This window comes from Ophidiomyces ophidiicola, assembly GCF_022830035.1.
Source record: "Ophidiomyces ophidiicola strain CBS 122913 chromosome Unknown scaffold_13, whole genome shotgun sequence".
Lineage (NCBI taxonomy): Eukaryota > Fungi > Ascomycota > Eurotiomycetes > Onygenales > Onygenaceae > Ophidiomyces > Ophidiomyces ophidiicola.
The window spans coordinates 75,348-95,321 of NW_026054653.1; the positions used below are offsets into that span (position 1 = coordinate 75,348).

A 19,974-nucleotide genomic window follows, 5' to 3' on the forward strand; every position below is an offset into this window, starting at 1 on the left:
CTTGGCATGTTTACATCCCAACACCCGCTTCTTCAACTCCAGGCATCATCACTTCTCCCTGCATGACACGTACACGCACACACTCACAGATACTTGGGGGAACTAAGTTGTCAACCCCATACTGAGGTCTTCACAAAATTAAAATCACTCAAACCGTCATTCAAAATATTAGAACCAAATATGAGCGTCGCAGAAAAGCGGAAGATCGTCGAACAAGACGCGTTCGATGACGGCGCGCGAACGCCCTTAGATAGTCCACCAAGGAAGAAACTGAGGATCACACAACAGCAGAAGCAAGCGCTGATAGAAAATCTACAACTAGAAGGTATGCGAATTGAACATTTAGTCTTGATCCATCTAGCTTATGGCGTGTCTCAGTAACGGAACGAGCTCGTAAACTTCGAGCCCACTATGCTCTCCAAGCACAAGATCTACGATCACGAATCGAGCGACGAGTTAACCGTATTCCGATGGCACTACGTAAAAAGCTGATGGGCGATCTGCTTGCAAAATATGAGGAAACCTCTGTTGTGGACGAGGCAAGGCCTAACGCTTCAACAATCACCGGAATTCCTTCGCCGTTCAAAAAAGCAGCAATCGTCCCTAAGACGACCGGTTCAACTCAGCGAGCCGATAAATCGCCTAGGATTAGCGGGAAAAAACCAGTCGTCAAGGCTGCGCGAGTCCTTGGGCGGAAAACGTACGTTTACCTGATGAATGGGATTTCTAGGGACATTCTAACCGATTGTAGTGATGAGATCCATTCTTCTGATAAAGAAAATGTCGTCCGTCACAACTCAATAGAGCCTCCTCTTGCCAATCCGAAGAAACGCGGCAAGACAGGTGCAACTGGGGGTACTGCACGAGTTATCTCGCAGCATACACAAGGAAGTGTATTGTCTCCCAAATCTTCAAACTCTAGAACATTTCCGCAATCTCCTTTAAAACAGTCGCCGGTAAAACCCCAGGCTTTCAAACCACACAATGCCTCATCTTTCAAATCCAGCATCGGAAACTCGGACGAGAACTCCAAAACAAGGGCAAGGGGTGCTGCCCAAAAAATTCTCTCCCCTCAAAGCAGCCCGGCAGTAAACCGGCCGTCCAGTGCTGCTTCTTTTAGACCGAAGAATAGCACTACAAAACGGCCAGGAACGGCACTTGGCACCACTCGCAAACCTGTGTCTCGACCTGCGACACGTCAGCAGCGCACACGGGCTGCTAGCACAAGCACTGTTGCGTCGAATACGTCAGTTGGAACCACAATTATTAGATCTACTCGCTCAGGTACCACCACGACGAAAAAGTCTACGACTGGAACTGGCACGTTGACAGGCACACGGAAAGCAGCCGCTTCGAAAAACCAGGTGGCACCAGCGAAGAAAAAGCTCATGGCGACCACCGGACCAAACAAAGTTTCATCCGCTGAAGCACCTCAAACGGGTAGAAGGGTGCTTCGTAATAGACCGTGAAATCCTTCTATTTTTTTATTTACTGGGCGTTTTCTTGGGGCAACTGTATTCAGCTTTGACGTCATGGTCGCATTTGAAGGAAGGGAATTAGCTCGATTGCGATCAAGATATATCATATGCTTATAGTAAAGCAAATTCTGATGCTCCTCCTATATATTACACTTTATAAAACTAGTCTATGCCTCCATCCCCCATTGGTTATATAGGGTTTCTACAAATACTGCAATATTCTATAGTAAGTGATTGCGGTTGATATATGGCACAGGATACTAGAGATAAGGTCAAGGCAGAAAACTAGAAATTTCCATTATTTTACTCTGAACATATGTAGAATGCGCTGTTCAATCAAAAATTAACAAAAGGATAAATAGGTGCGAACCCAAAGGCATTCAAAGTCAAAGTAGTTAAGCATGAGAACAAAACAACTTATGGGCTTTTTTTCTCAGAGGAACAAGACCATGAAATGATGCTGCTAGTCGTGAATCATGGGCGAACAAGAAAGGAAGTGGAGGGGTGAAACTGAACACCCTGCAGGCAGGGCGGTTCAGAAGTGTAAATGGTATCATTAAGACTCATACAGAATGAATAAAGGGGATATGGTTAAAAAGGGGCGGTAAGGCAGAATAGAAGTGAATAGAGAAGTGGAGAGAAGAGAAATAAAAGGGGATACCATAGAAGGTGGTAGAAGAAAGAAAATTATGCAAGAAAAATGGAAGTGAAAGACAGGGAGTAGACTCGAGGCATAGTGGAGAAAGACCAGAACTTGTGACAGGCGAGAAAATGAAATGAGACATAATCAATAGGCAAATCCCATTTAGTGCTTAAATTTCCCCATGATGCAGCCTGGTTGACGATAAACAAGTCACCTAGCCGTCCGAAAGAATCAAGTGACAAAGGAAAAGGAAAAGAAAATCATGAGCAACGCCATCTTAGCCAATGAGCCGAAGAAACCAGAGCATCCTGATTTGAAACGCCTACCAAAGAAGGGAAGCAAATATGCTACTGGGAACGTTTTTTGTTTGTGATTAGCAATTGGCATTAAATGCCTGACTGTCCGATAGGCTGTCGAGACCTATACGCCATTTGTTGTTGCTGCTGTCTTGAATGGTAACCCTGGCTATGATAGCTATCACCACTATCGCTGCGAATGGGCTGTGGTTGGGGGCGAAGTTCAGACCCATCATTAGCTTGCTGAGGCTGAACATGTCGAACGGAGCTTTGCATCTGCCAAGCAGTAGCTTGGGATGGATCACCATCAATTCTTGTTGCGACTGGTGTATTACTTCCGCGGTTTGATCCTGATCGTGCAGGAGCCGAATCGATTCCAGTAGGGGCGCGCTGAAGAGCAGGGATTTTAGAGATTTCGGCATAGCGTTTGAGAATTTCTTTGGTTGTGATCTCAGCATCTCGATTAAAGAGTGAAGTATCATTAAGAATAGATTGTAGGTCGTGGGGCACCTGTAGATAATCAGTTTGTGCAATGCTAGCTTGTAATAGAGAAAAGACTCACTTCACACATGGTGTCATTGTACTCAAGCAATGATGTAACAGCTTCAATAGCCAGGAAACTGTCATCTACACCAGCTGTTTTGTTGTTGGAATAAAGAATATTTGGAGTCATGACCGTGGCAAGATTGTGGATATCCATTTTGCTTCCAGTATCGTCATCAACATGTGAAAATGTTGATGTCCACCCAAGGAAAGAAAATAGGACTTCCATTGTATCGCGGTGAGCTTTTGGCAACAGGCAACAAGTGAGATGTAAAACACGTCTTCGCTTCTGGGGGTCAGATATCTCTGTGTGCAAGGTTAACATCATAGACACAATGAGTGGACATCAAGAATATAGAAGCTTACTTTGAGCAACAACAAACAGCTTGTGTAGTTTGAAAGTGAGAAGGGGGTCTGGCATCTCTCGAAGAAACTTTTTAAGCAGCGCCGCAACCTGCACAGGGGTCTCTTTGTTCAAATCCACTGTTTCGTATTTCGTATCGACCAAGTCCGCGGTGTCCTTCAAGCGCTTGATGTTTCCGTTCTTCCTGAATACACCCTCAACAGACATGTCCATTTGCCTCATAGCAGAGATGGCATCGTCAACGAATGTAGGAATACGAAGGGTGCCAGGTCCAACTCCGTGGGTCGATTCCGTGCCGTCCCTTTCGACTAACTGCTCAAAATTGACACCGAAAACTCCCTTCTTCTTACCACCTTTACGGCCATCGTTTTTGAATGCCTTATTGAAAATATTCCAAATCGTTGGTTTTCTCGATTCTATCAACCCAAGAAGCTCCTCGAGATTGAAATGGCCTTCTAACAGCGGCTCCATGGAAACAACAGCGACATGGCGGACAATGAAGTATTCAAGGGCAGACAGTTCAGAGAAATATTTTGTCGCTTTAGGCGGGGGAGCTAATAGATCGTCGGCATTCGAGACTTCGCGTTGATGACCCTGCTTGATTTTGGGAGCCTGGCTACCAGAAGCAACAAGTCCGGTGCCTGCATGCTTAAACGCATTGGGTCGGTATTCCTTGGCCTGTTCAGCGGCAACAATGCGAGGAATATCATCAAGTGTCAATGCATCTTGATTTCCGAATGTCAGGTCAGTAATTGGTTCACCATCAACATCTCGTTCTTCAACAATTTGGAAACCATAATTTCGAGAATCGCCGCCATCAGCCCCAGAGGAGCCAGGTCTAGCACTGCTTCCCTGTGGACCATCAATGATTCGAGAAGTTCGAGCTTTTCTGAACGTTGTAGAAACTGCTCGTTCGTTCCTGGTAGACCGGAGTCTTCTCATCTCTCCAACAGTTTGTTCCAATGAAGATTGCCCAAGAGCTTCCATCGAGTTCTCAGCATATGAATTGGATCTGGTATTGGACCTCTGGGGTGGGGATTGCAGCTCGCCTGTGGAAGAGAGCCTGTGTCCATCGTTGGCCTCATATTGGTTGAGATTCGGGTCATCTATACACAAATACTATGTTAATATAATAACCAAGTAAGAAAGGAGAGATTCAGGGAATATCGTACCAGATGTGTGAGGCAAGGCTCCACTTGATCGCAAAACACCTAGCAGTCTTGCCAGAGCTACACGGAGTAAGAAAATATATTGCTGCAGCCTCGTCACATAGACGAACCCACCCACAGCCTGAAGATCATGACCTTTTTGTTCAGCGCAGACACGACAGAACGGTCTATCGTTTTTCTCGCTCCAACGAGCTCTGGCTAGATCTAGTGTGAGGTCATCATGGCAAGCTCCACATACAAGATGGGCTGGCTTCCTATGCCATAATTTCTCTCCCAGCGAAATGCACTCATCATCAATTGGCGCTTCGCAGGCAGCGCAGCAATCGGACAATTGATTTGCCAGTCGCTCAACATTACTATTGAGCCCGCTTGGGGTGATTTTTTCAATACCATCTAGATCTTCAACATGCTCAAGGAATTTGAAAATTTCTCGTGAACTCTGGGTTTCCCGTTCAAGTCTTAGAGCACCCTGTAATCCAATGCGAATTAGTAGTTTGAGATAGTGGGCTAATCCAGTAACGAGTGCGAGCAGCTCCTGAGTCACGCCAAGTTTGCGAACACCAGTTTCTTGAGTCTTAGACAGAAGTGCAAAGAATGCAACAATCTTCTTGCAAAGAAGCTTTGCCTCTCTAGCGTATGAGAAATCTAAATAGTAGGGGATACGTTAGCAGGTTACGGCAATCGTGCAAGACTGAAAAATTACCTTGAATGCCATTAGACAAAACAATAGAAGCAAGTCTATCGATCGCCTTGAATAAAATCTCCACGTGGAAGATGAATTTTTTAGCAACCACGACTCCATCTACATATGCACCGTTGCTGACATGCAACAGCATATCTGAAATGCACTGTGCTGACGACTCTTCGAAGGCGGACAGTACACTCCAAATACGATAGACTTTCTCCTCCATTTCGTCCTCTTCTTTTCGGATATGCTCACGTACTTCTTGAGACGCGTTTGGCTCCGATTCTGGAGGGGCATACTGCTCACCATTTTGGGCCAAACGGACGTTCCAGAATTTGTGGATCATGTAGCATTCCGGATGCCAGTGCTGGTTTGAACCATTACGGAAGATTTCGACAAACTGTTTAAGGATAGCTGTCTGACATCCGTTGCATCTCTGGGCAAATCGTGTCGAATAGTGGTAATGGCAATAGACCTTGCTTTCATGCTCATAATAGCTATCTTGGGCACCGAATATGGTGGGACAAACAGAACAGGTAAAATGCTCAATATGATATTTTCGGTCCAGGGCTGTAATGTAAGATCCACGGAGAGCACCGCCGCACTCAAAGCATAACAGGTTTAGACGTCTGAAATAGTCCGTTTCGCAGAGGGGATATTGTCCTGTTTTATCTTCAGCATCCACGGGAAAGAATTTAGAAGCGACAACATCTCCACAGTCCTGGCACGAAGAGTCAGTAACGATATTGTAGCGTATTTATGATGCAATGCTTACATGACACTGAAAACATTCTAAGTGATATGTGCCACCTAAAGCACGGACGAACTGTCCCAAGAGGGACTCTCCACACTTGCGGCAAATTCTTGAACCACTTCCTACATTTGGGCGGGATCTGTCTCGAGGCGCAGACTTCTCTCTTGGACCAGATCCGGGTTCTTGGGGCCGCCCTGGACGATTCTCTTGTTGTTGGCCTTGTTCCGGGCCTGAGGCCGCCGGTGTGGCCCAGGGAGCACCAGTCTTTGCATCAGTTATGTCTGTGGGTGAATGACTCTGATAGGCATCACCGTACACCCCCGCATTCACATTTGTCTGTAGACCTCCATTTCGTGCGCCGCCAGGAATCAATTCCGGGGGAATTTGATGACCAGGCGGTGGAGGCATCTCCGCGAGCGACGGCCTCCCCTACCTAGGGCGGGATTCTGGGCTCGCAGGGTGAAGACACTCGATAGAATAGATCTCTGGCGAAGAGGTGGTCGAAGTATGGATAAAATAGAAAAAGGGAGGGAAATCGAGGAAACGAGGGAATTCGCGCGAGTCTCGATGCACCAGCTACTAAGCGGGAAGGGTCAATGATCGACGAGCACTCAGTGCTTTCAATGAGCGTCTCCACAACAGGATGTCACAGCGATACTGTAATGATTGCGGCGGTGCACAAGAGTGCAAAGTGTTCCGGAAGGTCCAGAATAGGCTTGGAATCTGTCACAGAAGAAGCTTGTCAAGCAAAGGGAGTGTTTATGTGATGACGCGAGAAGTGACGCGAGAATGGCCAAACAACACCACCAGATCACAAAGAGTAGCACTCAGGTTCAACAGCAATGACAATGAGGTGCTAGGCCAGCAGCTGAGAGATTTTGAACAACAGCTGCCCGGCGCTTTGATGAGACTGAGAGAGCGGCGAAGTTGCTTGGCATGCAGAGGGAACATTAACTAATTAACCCCCTCGTTCACCGATGCAAACTGAGTAGCTGGAGGCGGCGTGTCTGCAGGTGAAGGGGAGGGGAGCACAGGCCCAGGGCCACCAGGTGTGTTGGGAAACAGCAAAGTGAGTGATGGCAGCACACAAAAACACACAAACGAACGAGACAGGCGGGCGGGTGATGGGCGAGGAGAGGCTGTCCTGTTGCTGCCGGCGAGCGTTGAAGTCTCCCTGCCGCGCTAGTGGGTGCCGCTAGGCAGAATCGAGCGGGCGTTAAGCGGTGCACGTGACCAGCCATTGTGCCCGGCTGGCTGGCCTGTTTCAGCACGCGCTGGCAGTTGTCTGCGACGGCACTGGAGGGGCACAGACTGTGGTTCCTGCAGGCACCGGCAGCGCATCTGAAAGTTTAGGGACTTGCCCGCCGGAACAAGCTCTACTGCCTTATATAGGATACGGGCCACTCTGGACTGTGGCGAGCGGCTGCACCCGGAGGCAAATACATCAAGGTACCCGGGCCTGGGCAGCTCCATCGCAATGCGCTCTTTAATACAACGTATATAAGACTAACAACTAGGCCGCCTACAGCTTTGTTCGGACTAGCTCTGCCTTGAGTCTTGCATGGTATCGATCGCGCATCTCACGTCGCAGCATCTTGCCAGACGGCGTTCGTGGGATCTTTGCCCCCAAGTGCTATTAGTAGCCTAGAATCCAAGATGGTGGAATCAGCACTCACCGACTCGACAGTCTCAATCCCGCCAGCCAGATGCTTATGTCTCGATAGTCTGCTCTTCACGAACGCGTCAAGTTCCTGCAAAACTGCGCTCTTATCGCGGCGTTTCCCTATTTCTGAAAGCACTACCCATGCCCGAGGAAATAAGCTGCCGTCGCCACGTCCGTTGTCTACACCCGCCACACATGCGTCCTTGACAAGGGCCTCAGGATGCGAAAGTAGCGTGTCTTCCACTTCCGTTGCCGCCACCTGAAGTCCTTTAACCTTGATCATCTCCTTGAGACGATCAAGATAATGTAGTCTGTCTTCTGCATCCCGCATGATAAGATCGCCAGTCCTAAGCCATTCCGGCTCTGCGAACAATTCCGCAGTCGCTTTCGGATCGCGAAAGTAACCAGGCGTGACTACGTTGGCTCGAACCCATAATTCGCCCTTTTCTCCTTTGGGAACCGGCTTCAGAGTGTCAGGATCGACGATGCGGCCTTCAACACCAGGGAGCAGGTGCCCAATGGTTCCGGGATTAGACACTGAAAGACCAAACATTCCTTCCGGGATTGGGCTGGCAATTGATACAGCCTCAGAGAGTCCATACCCGGAAGGAATCGGAGTCTTCGCAGGCAGTTTGCGGCCGAATGCGCGTGCAACGTCTGGAGGCAAGTATGCCGCCCCGCTGCCAGCTGCCACCACAGAGGAAAGATTATACTTGCCTGTGAGCGGCGATTGAGCCAGCTGTCTCACAAGGGGTGGAACAAGAGGCAGTGAGGTAACCTTATACTTTTGTATAAGTTGGAGAGCCTGTTCCAAATTCCATTTGGACATCAGGATACTAGTCGATGAACTAAGATTGACACGGAGTGTCCAGAGGATCATGCCGAAGGAGTGATATGCGGGCACAATTCCTAATTGTCCGGTAAGTTATCAGGCATGACATGAATTCTTCAGAGTCTCGAGGCATACCTAGGACAACTGAATGCGTTGGAGGGACACGAAGCTGCGTTTCGTTAACCAATAGACAGCTGAAAGTTAAAATTCAAAGAACTCACAAACTGAGCTGTTTTGAATGCAGTTATCATACCCTGCATCGCCGTGTGGATCGCGTTCTTATGCGAAATCATCATGGCTTTTGGAAATCCAGAAGTGCCAGATGACTGAAATAAGTAGCATAAATTGTTTCCTCCCTGGAGTTTGACACTATGGTTAGGCATCCGCTCTCCCTGCCGAACTAAATATTCCACAGTTGGATACCCTTCAACATAGTCCAGGGTTTGGTCGTCGGATATGACGATGATCTTCTTTTGCTCCAATATGAAGATCAGGTTGCTATCATCGCCCAGTTGTTGCCCATTTCTCAACATTTCATGGAGCACTGGAAGAAGTGATTCATGAACGACAGCCGAAGTGACTTGCATCTTACGCATGATGTGGTAGAGCTCATATGGAGTAGAGTTCGGGCTTATGCCACCAAACACCAGTTCGGCTCGAAAACACGAGTGCGCGATCAATGGCCATGTCAGGTGGTTTCTCGAGAAAACGCCCAAGATCTCTCCATCCTCCCTATCGCTTCGAGGGGATGGCCCAAGTCTGACTGGATTAGGCCCATCATGACGCAATGCACGCGAGAGCGCGCACACTCGGCGGTAGAATTGATGTAGTGTTACTTTATTCCCGTTGTTGGCGTCAATGAACAGGTCATAGTCGGCTGCTAGTGGCACATCCTGTGGAAACAAGAAATCGTGCACGTTCAGATTCTCGTCAACCTTAGGGAATGGGCCGTAAGGACTCCGGAAGATGTGCTCGTTTGTTGGTATATATTTGCTACGGATATCGGGCGAGCCTTGTCCAGTATATTTGGTTGCTGCCATTGGGAATGTAAATATTCTATTAACTTGACATGGGGGAATTTGAAATTCGTTAACTTATCGGGGTTTCCCTAGAAATATGTACTGTACTTATACTTAGTTTAGTTGGTCCATTATCTTCGCCACCCCATGAATTAACATGACGCTTAATTCAAACGCGGGCATCGAGACTTCGGAATTACCGATGGAATATACGGGAGGGCCCTGAGAAATACTTTGACAGCGCTTCCACGGTTCCACACATACTACTACTCCGCATTTTGCGTGGGTAAGCATATCCTCGGCCCAAATCGTGCAACAACTGTTTTCCCCGCACAGGTCGTTACCATTATCTCTGAAGCCGAGAAACCAATAGAGCAGATCCTCTTCAACTGGCTCATAATATTTTGTGAATATATGTAAGCTGCATACCTCACACTGAAGTAGCTGGATTAGCGCTCTAATCTACTTCGCCGTACAGTTCCATTCCAATAATATACGGATTACTCCGTATGGAGTAGGCACGCCAACATCGCAAAAGCTAAGCAAAAAAGCCGTGTTTCAGAATGAAGACCAACCAACCTAATATCCTGGCAGTACTAGTGCCAGCTGGCTTTGTTGCTCCCATTCATGGCCACTACCGCCAGCCGCTGGTCTCACAAGAGCCTCTCACGTCTCGATGTTTGACGTTGAAGAATGAATTCGCGCGCTAGCCCCAATCCGGTGACAAAGGATAAACTATTATCCGCTTATCTAATCAATACCTCAGTGTCTGGGAATCTCCTTCGCCCGCAGCGCAATCGCACGTCTTTGCTCCTCCGTCACAGCGTAGGAGAGGTTTGGAGAAGAAAGGACTGAGATCTGCGGACAGGAAAGTACGGCCGATGTCATGGGTTCAACTCCCATCCCAGATCCCACGCATCGCAAGCGCGAACTCCCCCAGAATGAACTTGAAGCCTCTTCGCACCTGAAGCTTGGTGAATTCCAAAATGTCCCTACGCTCTCTCTTTCTGAGGCGCGTTTGGTCATCAACAAAGTGCTTGATCTGAGAAAGAAATCTAATAATAAATACGAGGAGAGGGAGTAAGGAGACCCTGGCCGCACTCACGTGGCCACAAGCATACTTGCGCTGGCCGTGATTGCTAACCTCTTGCACCCATTAGGACCCTGATAAAAACTCAGGACTATCTCGAAGTATTTGCGCGTTTCAAGGAGAAGGAAAATATTGAAGCCGTTGAGCGGTTACTCTCCGCGCACACGGAGCTAGAGTTCTTTGAGAGATCTCAGCTAGGTGAGATTGCCCTGCGCGCTGGATAAAGAGCCGTCGCCAACTAACCATCCGTTGCGACTTTAACAGGTAGTTTATGTTGCGATAATGCCGAGGAAGCGAAGGCTCTTATTCCCAGTATTGGAAATAAAATATCGGACCACGATTTGCAGGAGCTATTAGACGAGCTGACGAAACTGAGAAATTTCGTTGAATAAAATGGGTTGAAGATATCTTGTCTGCAAGATGTTGTCCAGGATAAACGACTGAAATTCTCTACCAGCATAAATTCGCGTGGCAAGCAATTATCTTTCTTATGGGAACTCCCCTGATGAACAGGATACTCGCCGTCTCTATCTGTGAGCGCCCTTATTCAGGAATACCTTCCGCGGAGTCAGAAACACGTAATGCTCCTAGTTTCAACGATGCGGGCATTTTCACGATAGCTTTGCAACCCAGCGAATCGTCGAGTCGAGCTGATCAAATGTGGGCCTAATATTGAAAAATGTTGCATAACTTAAACGGCGTCCCGTGGTTTATATTTATTTGAAATCGGGGAAACTAGACTAATGGAATACTACTTGGATTTTCGAGGTCTGGGTGTTTTCATTGAAATGATAGAAATATAACTCTAAATAATTTGAACCCAGGCGCCAGGGCTTGATTCTCATATGGAAATAATATATAGGCACTAAGAGCAGGGAATTGGATATAAAACTAGGATTGGTCAGGCTTAAATGCGACCTCAGGCGGTAGCCTAAAGCTCGCGCAGAACATCCTCTTATTTGGCGACACCAGCCTTACATTTTTTATGTCCATTTCCCTCTCCGGGTTCCCTGAGCCGCCCTCACAGTCCTCAGGAGTGACGGTAAATCCGATTTGTTTTGAAATCCGTTCGCAGATTTCCTTCTTTTCAAACTCTCCATCATCGCTATTCGTTGAGAAACAATACACATGAACAAGAGGTAGGCGGCGATTAGTGTGAGGTGTGAAAAGCTGCTCTTTACCAGCGTAGACGCCAATGAAGCAGTCGAGGAACGTTATCGCTGAAGCAGGGAGGTTCATGACATAGTGATCGAAAGTGATAGGAGAAGTGTAAACTTGGGGTGGAGGCGTACTTCGACCTGGGGATGCTGACGTCCTCCTTCCTTGTGTGTTGCGAGAGACTTTTGGCTTAATTGTTACTGTTGCGGGTTCGTTTTCAGACAACTCCTTCGCAGCGTACTTTACAAAATCTCTTCCATTCATATTAAACGGCTTGACAAACCCGTGGACTTTATTTTTCTTGATGCCGTGAACCATTCTTTCGTATCCATGGGGGTTAAGATCGTTAGCCCAGACAAACACACGTTTCTTACCGGCGGGCATAGCGAATGGACCAACACCAGCCATAACGTCACACACTGCCTCTCCTTCTTTAAAGGTTTCCACCAGTCGAGTATGTTCTGTACTAAGTCGGCTGTTCCAATATACCTTGGCAAAATCAAACGAAAACTCGCAGTCTTGCTCGTGCGCAATCACATTTGTGTCGTTCTCACCAGCTAGAACCTCGAAGGCGAAGGTTCGGAACTCGCTTGTTGCTCCCACATCGTCGATTTTGTTAATTACGGTTCTGACATTGCTGTTTTTGTCCTTTAATATCTCCGCTATTAGGTGCCTATAGGGTAAAAATTGGTCTCGGAGGTTCAGATGCGCAATGTGACCAACTTGCGAAAATCCAACAGGAGCCTCGCCAGCGTCGGCTTCAGGAAGTATGGAAGATATTATTTCCGCTATATTCGTACACATGTACGGTTAGCCAGTTCAGCCTTTTCCCCGCGAAGGCCATTTAGAAACCAAGGTATCAACTTACGGTAAGTCCAATAGTCATAGTCTAAGTGTAGGTCGAACGGGTTTACTTCCACAGATTTTGCGTCGACTAGTTCTTTAATAGTATGTGACCACGTGGAAGCATCTATTTCAACAATTAGCAGTGTAATCAACTAATCCTTATTTAGTTTCAAAGACAGTACCGTCAGACTTGATGTCCTCTCTTAATAATAAGCACTTCCTTCCTTCATCCGCCTCACTTTTGATTGTCTGCGGCTTTCTAATGGGCAGAATTCTGGGTAAAGTCAAGACATCATTGCTCTTTACTAACAGATTTTTTATGCTAGATATGTTTTTGTTTTCTAGAACCGTTGCGGCGGAGAGGGGTACGGTTTTTTTGAAGAATGACCGGTCAAGTACGCGCATTGCGCGGTTGATAGGGGGTCGGAACATTTCGGAGGTAAAATAGGAGAAGCTATCGGGGGGCGTCTCCTGGATATCGGAATTCAGGGACATCAGGTATGGAGTTTATCGGGCCGTTGTATTTTTAGCCGGGATGTTCGGTACAATAACGGAGGTAGTCAGGCCAAAGGGCGCGATGGGAGGAATATAATATAATTAGTTAGTAAAACATATCTGCATACTTTCATGCTAAAGTCCTTGTTTTCAATTTAAAAAGGCGCTGGTGCTGCATTGCGCTGGTTGATCAGGTTGCGATAGCCAATCTGCCAAAAAATTCCCACGCAGTTCACGTGCCAGCTAGTAGCGGGAGATCGACACAGCGGCCAAGCCCTACTCCGTACTCCGTACACAATACAATCGAGAAGGCTACACTTTGGCAATACTTAGGTAGCTGTATGCACCGACCTAGCATGTGGATACATGAACCCTTATTTATATCTTAAAAATCTAGAACATTACTTTGTGTGCCCCGCAAAACTATAACTAACCAAGTGGACTGCATGGGTGATAGGGCCCCAAGTTGCCAGCCGATATTTCAAATATTTGGATATTTTCGTCCGTGCTCTAGAGGAAGAGGAAACAAAAATCCTAGGGCTTGAAGATAAAGGGCTTTATAATTCAAGATTCGAAAAAAGGGTACTTATTGATGTAAGAATATAGTGTTGTCTTGGAAACAAGGTTGGGGCAGAAGGCCAAAAAGTATCCCATTTTCCCGAACAAGACAGCGTTCAGTGTCACAGGATTAGAGCTAACAGTATATCTACTTCTCGATAACAAAACGAGTACGGACTGGTTTTCTGATATGGCTGTGACCTTTGATCAAGGAGAATGGAGTATTCTAGGGGAATCTAAGAACACCGCTCATCCTACTCCATACTCCATATGAACTCCAAAGAAAAAAAGTCAGAGACAAAAAAAATGCCCAAAAATGAGAAATGAACAAGCGTATATACCTCTTAGCCATTCGTCACTTTATCACATCACGCGCCTCCTTCTCCGCCTCCAGAGTCTTAATCCTTCCCAACAGCATCTGAATCTTCTCCTCGCGAGCCTGGTTCGCCGCCCGTGATATATCCCTGCCCCTGATAATCCCCTCCGTGCGCAGATCATACCGGTCCAGCAGGCTGATCAAGTCGTCCTTGGCGGGCTCGTCGAGCACCACGCCGTGAGCAGCGAGCAGAGTAAGGGTTTGGGAGATCAGTTTGCAGTGCTGGGTCTCTTTTGAGCGGAGGTTGTATGTGCCTATAAAGGCCGACGGCCCGTTGGAACGGGCGGGAGCGGGTGTGTCGGCCGGCCGTGCGCCGCCGTTTGCTGAGAAGAGTGGAATAGGTGGACGGAGCGGCGGTCTGGGCTGTGGGGAAGGGTCTGGCGGCGCCGAGGGTTGGATGAGAGGCGTCTCTTCGGTGTCGTTGGCTAGTTGTTCTACTGGCTTGTTTGGAATCGCAGCGTCTGCTGCATTATCAGGTTGCTGGTCTGGCGCAGGAGCATCCCCAGGGTTTGTTTCCCTGTCTGGAGCCAGATCCACAGCCGGCTGGTCCTCGACTCTTACGCCTCCGTTGCCTTCGCTCTCTCCTTCAGAGGAACTATTCCCCTTCTGCAGCCAGTCCAACATAAATGAGCTGCTTCTTTGCGCTCCGGCAACGCGCCGTCGTTTACTCGAGCCCTGCCGACTATCATCTGTAAACCTCACCCTCCTTCCCCCGGTCTCTGGGGTCAGCAGCCCTGCAACAGGCGCATCTCTCGTTCTATGTATAGATGGTGTCTCGGGCTGGTCGCCGGGGGCGTCCGATCGCGAATTGGCTAGCATTGCCCGCCCGGGGCAGAGTCGAGTCGACTCATCCTCCCAGAGGAAGAACCCGCACTGGTTGCGCTTAGATCTCGAGCACGTATAGACTGTATTTTTTTAATTTTTCAGCAGACTCGAAGTCAGTAAGCCGACAAAGCAGAGAACCAAACATTTGCGATCGCGCAAAACTCACACCATCGGCCCTGGTTTTTGCCACCGTTTCTTGTCTGGAAACGGGCGACGGGCAGACGAGGGTTGCAGTCGCAGTGCAGTTCGCCGTTCGCAAACAGGCCACGTGGGAGGCTGGCGGTTTCATATTTCCCAGCGTCATCCGCGGACATCACGACGAGCTGGAAGTCATCAAAGAGGGGTGGTTGTGCGCGCAGATCTGTAGCTCTGGCGGCATGGAGCTTCGTTGACCGTTGTTTCGCGGTGGCGGCGGAGAGCTTATGTAGCTGCGGCAACAACCTTAACTAGTTAACTCACGGGCTGAGCCTTGTTTGAACGGAGCCATGGGAATGCGACCAGCAGGATGCGAGCGAGTCATGGTTGTTCTCCGTATGTACTCCGCATGGGGTTTTTGGATGGAGTCTGGCAGCCTGACCCGCGATACGAGCCGTGCATCGTGAATCTCGCAATTATCACATCTCTCATTCGCCGTCTCTAACTACCAAGTCACCCACAAACTAACTATTACGCAACAGGCCCCGGGCCGCAGAAAACCCCGCATTATTCTATGAATAAAATACCAAGCCGAGTCCAAAACAGCCGTCTATAAGAATACCACGAATAGCAAAGAGCCAAGCGGTCCCCGTATTGCCTCCCTTTATTCCGCCAGCACCTGCCGCAGCATCTGCAGGAAGAGGTCTTTCATCTTCAACAGCTCCTGGATGTCAGGTTTCACCGGCTCGCCAGCCGTGCGCCGCAGACGATCTTGTCGTTTCGCGCGGCGCTTGCGCTCCGCTGCGATAGGGTCGAGGTCATCGTCTTCGGAGTTCTCGTCGGACTCGTCAGACGCCTCGTCGGATATCGCCAAGTCTTCCAAGTCAGCCTGTCGATCAGAAGTTAGCAAGGCTGTGCAGAAATGAAGTCGGCTTTGCCTTTTAGTGCTTGGAGACAAACCTCATTCAATCCAAAATCGCTCCCTTTGAATGTTGCGCTTCCAGGGATGGAATCCAGAACGATGCCGTCGGCGGCCATCTTCTGCTTGGTCTTGTCATGGTGCCACTTCTTCCTGTCTGCATGCCACTTCACCAGGGCGTCAATTTCCTCGATAGCCAGATCCTTGTCTATTAACTTGACAGAGATGGCTCCCTGGAATAGTGCGTTCATATCCAAAGTGGTCTTGGGGCCCTCACGGAGGAACTGCAGGATATCTTCCAGCCATCCCATCAGCGCATCGAAGAGACCGTTGTCATGAACGTGGACTTCATGTACAAATTTATAGAAACTGTGTTGATGGCGGACACACAAGTCAATGAAGGCCTGGACGGTTTGATTCGGGTCTGCAGAAACATCCTGTCGTTGTGCGTGTTCAATCACGGTGATGGCATCGTTTGCAAACGCTGCGAAATCAGTGATACTGTTGTAGACGTTGGCTGACTTATACACCCGAACCAGTGGCTCGTAGAATATAGTAAATAGGTCTCGGAATAGTTGAAGAGTTACAGGCTATTCAGAGTTAGTATCCTTCAGCGTAGTGTAGAGAACTGCAAAAATGTTGTGTACCTCTTCAATGATGCTCAGCATCATGGCCTTGTCTCGCTGTCTGGTTAACAGCTTCAAGAGCTGCTTTAAGTATGCGAACCACTGGGCGTCTTGCAGCATTCCAACCTCGACCTAAATGCATCGAGTCAGTACGTATCCAATCGCCACCTTAGACAAACGGGGCGCCTCATACGTTTTCCACAGCGCTCACCCAGCCAACATATGAATTGAATACTTTCTCGACTTGGCTAGTACTCAATTCTGGTTGGATTTGTTCCGAGCGTAGGATAGCCACGATTATGTCTACCCCGTCATCCTCCGCTTCTTGCCTTATATAATTCTTCAAATCCTCATCTGCGTATGTAAATGTCCGAAGCTTTTCGACCAACACGTCGTCGCCTATTCTGCCCGCCAAAGCATCAATTGACTTTTGGAATACTTTCATACCATCGTGAATTGCCATTGAAAAGATCCGCTGAAGAAGCGATCGTGAGCCAAAAGGCTGGGCTAGGAAAAGATCTAGCACACCAGACATCACAGCTGCAGGGTTTGCTATTCGAATTACATTCTTCATGATTGTATATGGAATGAGAGAATGGATTCTTTTCGCTTGTGCGAATAACTCCGGCGAGTTGTCCTCTGCGAGGAATAAGTGATATAAAGTCGCAGCCACTCTGCGAGAAAATGACTATTAGAGGCTAAATGGCAGTAGGAAACGGATGAATAACTTACTCAATGCGAAGCCACTCCGCAAATTTTTGATATTGAGGACTAAGATCCTCCACTGTCTCTTTGATACGGATCTCTTGGAAAAGCTTTGTTAAGCCGTCTGTAGAATTAAGCGGTATCAGTACCATTGCCAATGTAACGGTTTAGATCAAAAAGGATATACATACTATTCTCAACGATGTCCCGGCGGAACTGTTCCATATAGATATCCAGTTCCTGGGCACGTTTTCGCGCGATTTCATAGAATTGGTTCTGCTCTTCTATCCGTTTCGCGTCTAGATCCTTTCTTCGTTGGATATCAATCTCTTCTTCTTCATTTAGTTGTACAGGATTGGCGGTAAGGAAATCTTCCATTGCCTTCGAAGACGCAATCCTTTCGTTTTGCAGTAATAGCCGTAAAAAGGCACGCAGTGAAACACGCTGCTGCTCACGGTATAGGGTTACAGGCTCCGTCTTGACTTCACTGGAATCTCTTGGAGATTCTTTTGATTTCAAAGAACTGCGTGAAGTGGAATTGCTGAAATATGATTGTGACAGCAGGCTTTTTGAAGAACCGCCGTCTTCCGGAGGCCCTACTTCGGTAGACATCGAAGACACAGAGGAAGCATCATCATCAGGCCCGCCTAGAAAGGTCGACATAGAACTTTTGTTTTTTCTTGGTAGTGGGGGAAGAATCTTGCCCGGCAGCTCTGTTCGCAGTCTCCTATGCAGCTGGGAAAAGTCTCCGAAACGACGACCAATGTAAATATCAGGTTTGTCTTGACGACGAACTCTGAGTATGAATTCCTATACACAAGAAGCATTAGATGATTCTGAGACTTTCATGGATGGTAATAAGCAAACATACCGCATGTTGATGGTACCTGACCGTCCGCCTAACTAGAGTTGTTCGCACACCAGCGACATTAACATCCCAGCCGTTTATCAGGTGGCCATCGGGGATATTTGCCAGCAAGCCTTGTTCGTTTGCCCCCCGATCGATCACTTCCATCTCAGAGAAACGTATTCGCTCCTCATATCCAGACGAGGTGCGGATGCCAGAGACCATCATCAGCTCCACCAATTTCTCGCATTTGAGGGCGAGCTTCCGGCGCTTTGTCACCTCATGGCGATCCTCAGAGGAAGAAATATGCTTGTTCGCGAAAGATTCTAAAAACTAATCCGAACGGGAAGTCAACGACTGCCACAGGCCAACTAGGCACGCGTAGGGGGGGAAAGTCGACGTACGACTTGCAACTTCTCCTGCCAAAACTCCTTCTCTTTGGCCTGGTCGAGAAAGGGAAAATTTCGCACATGGTTGACGAATATGAAGCGTAGGATGGGCAGCTCCGAGTCGACGGGGGCCACCTCTCCGTACTCCGACTTGAAGGGCGCTCCAAAGCGACGCAGAGCGGTTGGCGAGTTGAGCTCTGCGATCTCGCTGCGGACTTGGCAGTTGATCAGCTCTCGCTTCAGGTCTGCTCACAAGCACACATTAGTATTGTTCCAGTACAAGAGACGCCACGGCACGCGAGGAAGGGTTACAGTGCTCCTGCTTGCCAGTCAGCAACTGGGTGTCCTCAGGCATCTCGCCCTCCTCGTTTCCAGTTCCAAGAGCCATGGTTGAGCTGGAGAAAAGACGATCGGTAGCAGAGAATGGCCTCAGGCAGCAGGTTTCTCGAAAGAGCAAAAGCAAACGCGCGCGCGGCGGCGGGGAGGGGCAGCTGGTCGTGGAAGAAGCGATGCGGGAGCGTGCAGGAGGGACGCGACTAGGCGACGACGGGCGGTAGCGAGAGGCAGCGGAGCATTCTGGAGGAGTCAAGCAGCAGCAGCAGCAGCAGCAGTAGTATCAGAACTAGCGGAATCGACAATGATAAAATAAGAAGAATAGCAGCCCGGCGGCCCCAGGCTCTGGATGGTCGTAGGAAGCTGAGATCCCACTGGCGCAGCGTTAGTTAGTGGCACGGCCGGCCGCCAGGGCATACGTAATGCCCCAGGGCCGATCGCTGGCAGCCACGCGGTGCGCCACAGGCTCAGGCAGAAGACGCGCTCGCGAGCTGCCGGGCGAGCGTGCATCGCGACAAGCCTAACGGGTTGATTCGCGGGCTGTCCTGCCGATGCGACTGCAGGCCCGTCCGACGCGGGCTGAGGGCGATACTTGTGATACCACAGTAGCTACGGCCCCATCTCACTAGCTAAGAATTATTAATTACTCCGTACCCAGAGACCAGATTTCTTGGTGGGAATTCCACTACAGTTTCTATTTTTATCCCGCTAGGCCAATACACACACCGCGGAGCCAGCTATCTATCCGTACACACCACGCTTGGACCGGCTGTAAGAGCCACAGCCATAACAGACAAGACTACTACCCCGGGCTCAGGCTGGACAAGGCCGTGTCCCAAGCTGCGTGCTTACATTGATCCCTGTGTGGCCCGGCCGCTTCAGCTTGCGCTGTTTTCAACCCCTGTGGCCATTAACCAGCCCTAACGCCGGTCCTTATCTTCCTTAGAATGCAACATTCGGAGGGTGGAGCCCTAAAAAATTGTGCGCGGGTTCGCCGATGATAACCACGACGAACTGCCATTTCAATTTCCCCGAGCCAATCCTCCAGGCATCGTTCTGTGCTGCTGTCATGCCGTTGGCTTGCCCAGGGCTAGGAATGACCTTGGTAGGCAGTCAACGTAGCCGTGCTTTCGCCTGTGTTTAAACCGCCATGCTGGTCTTTTCAATGAGTTAGTTGGTTAGTTCTTGATGGATGCTACCTTTTACACTCAGAGTGCATCTTGGTG

The 19,974-nt window shown here is 48.7% G+C and overlaps 7 protein-coding genes across 7 annotated transcripts; 2 read left to right on the forward strand and 5 right to left on the reverse strand.

The window, feature by feature from the left end:
- Window positions 1-180: 180 nt before the first annotated feature.
- LOZ57_003654 (uncharacterized protein) lies at window positions 181-1,469 on the forward strand (the record flags this gene model as incomplete). The annotated part of the gene is made up of 3 exons (XM_049252702.1): window positions 181-325; window positions 379-700; window positions 752-1,469. 3 exons carry the CDS (start codon window positions 181-183, stop codon window positions 1,467-1,469), a joined length of 1,185 nt encoding a protein of 394 aa, XP_049108201.1.
- A 1,038-nt stretch (window positions 1,470-2,507) lies between these two features.
- rga1 (Rho-type GTPase activating protein Rga1) lies at window positions 2,508-6,340 on the reverse strand (the record flags this gene model as incomplete). The annotated part of the gene is made up of 6 exons (XM_049252703.1): window positions 2,508-2,927; window positions 2,980-3,266; window positions 3,327-4,430; window positions 4,497-5,138; window positions 5,197-5,899; window positions 5,954-6,340. The coding sequence occupies 6 exons, from the start codon at window positions 6,338-6,340 to the stop codon at window positions 2,508-2,510; spliced, it is 3,543 nt and encodes a 1,180-aa protein (XP_049108202.1).
- Window positions 6,341-7,512: 1,172 nt separating this feature from the next.
- On the reverse strand, window positions 7,513-9,467 carry LOZ57_003656 (uncharacterized protein; the record flags this gene model as incomplete). The annotated part of the gene is made up of 3 exons (XM_049252704.1): window positions 7,513-8,504; window positions 8,563-8,596; window positions 8,649-9,467. The coding sequence occupies 3 exons, from the start codon at window positions 9,465-9,467 to the stop codon at window positions 7,513-7,515; spliced, it is 1,845 nt and encodes a 614-aa protein (XP_049108203.1).
- Window positions 9,468-10,332: 865 nt separating this feature from the next.
- On the forward strand, window positions 10,333-10,928 carry LOZ57_003657 (uncharacterized protein; the record flags this gene model as incomplete). Its single annotated transcript, XM_049252705.1, has 3 exons — window positions 10,333-10,526; window positions 10,607-10,734; window positions 10,801-10,928. 3 exons carry the CDS (start codon window positions 10,333-10,335, stop codon window positions 10,926-10,928), a joined length of 450 nt encoding a protein of 149 aa, XP_049108204.1.
- A 499-nt stretch (window positions 10,929-11,427) lies between these two features.
- TRM5 (tRNA(m(1)G37)methyltransferase) lies at window positions 11,428-13,035 on the reverse strand (the record flags this gene model as incomplete). The annotated part of the gene is made up of 3 exons (XM_049252706.1): window positions 11,428-12,482; window positions 12,563-12,664; window positions 12,723-13,035. 3 exons carry the CDS (start codon window positions 13,033-13,035, stop codon window positions 11,428-11,430), a joined length of 1,470 nt encoding a protein of 489 aa, XP_049108205.1.
- Window positions 13,036-13,948: 913 nt separating this feature from the next.
- Window positions 13,949-14,788, reverse strand: LOZ57_003659 (uncharacterized protein; the record flags this gene model as incomplete). The annotated part of the gene is made up of 1 exon (XM_049252707.1): window positions 13,949-14,788. One exon carries the CDS (start codon window positions 14,786-14,788, stop codon window positions 13,949-13,951), a length of 840 nt encoding a protein of 279 aa, XP_049108206.1.
- An 805-nt stretch (window positions 14,789-15,593) lies between these two features.
- LOZ57_003660 (uncharacterized protein) lies at window positions 15,594-18,803 on the reverse strand (the record flags this gene model as incomplete). The annotated part of the gene is made up of 9 exons (XM_049252708.1): window positions 15,594-15,818; window positions 15,890-16,438; window positions 16,496-16,606; window positions 16,668-17,148; window positions 17,207-17,303; window positions 17,371-17,989; window positions 18,051-18,359; window positions 18,431-18,660; window positions 18,728-18,803. The coding sequence occupies 9 exons, from the start codon at window positions 18,801-18,803 to the stop codon at window positions 15,594-15,596; spliced, it is 2,697 nt and encodes an 898-aa protein (XP_049108207.1).
- Window positions 18,804-19,974: the final 1,171 nt, after the last annotated feature.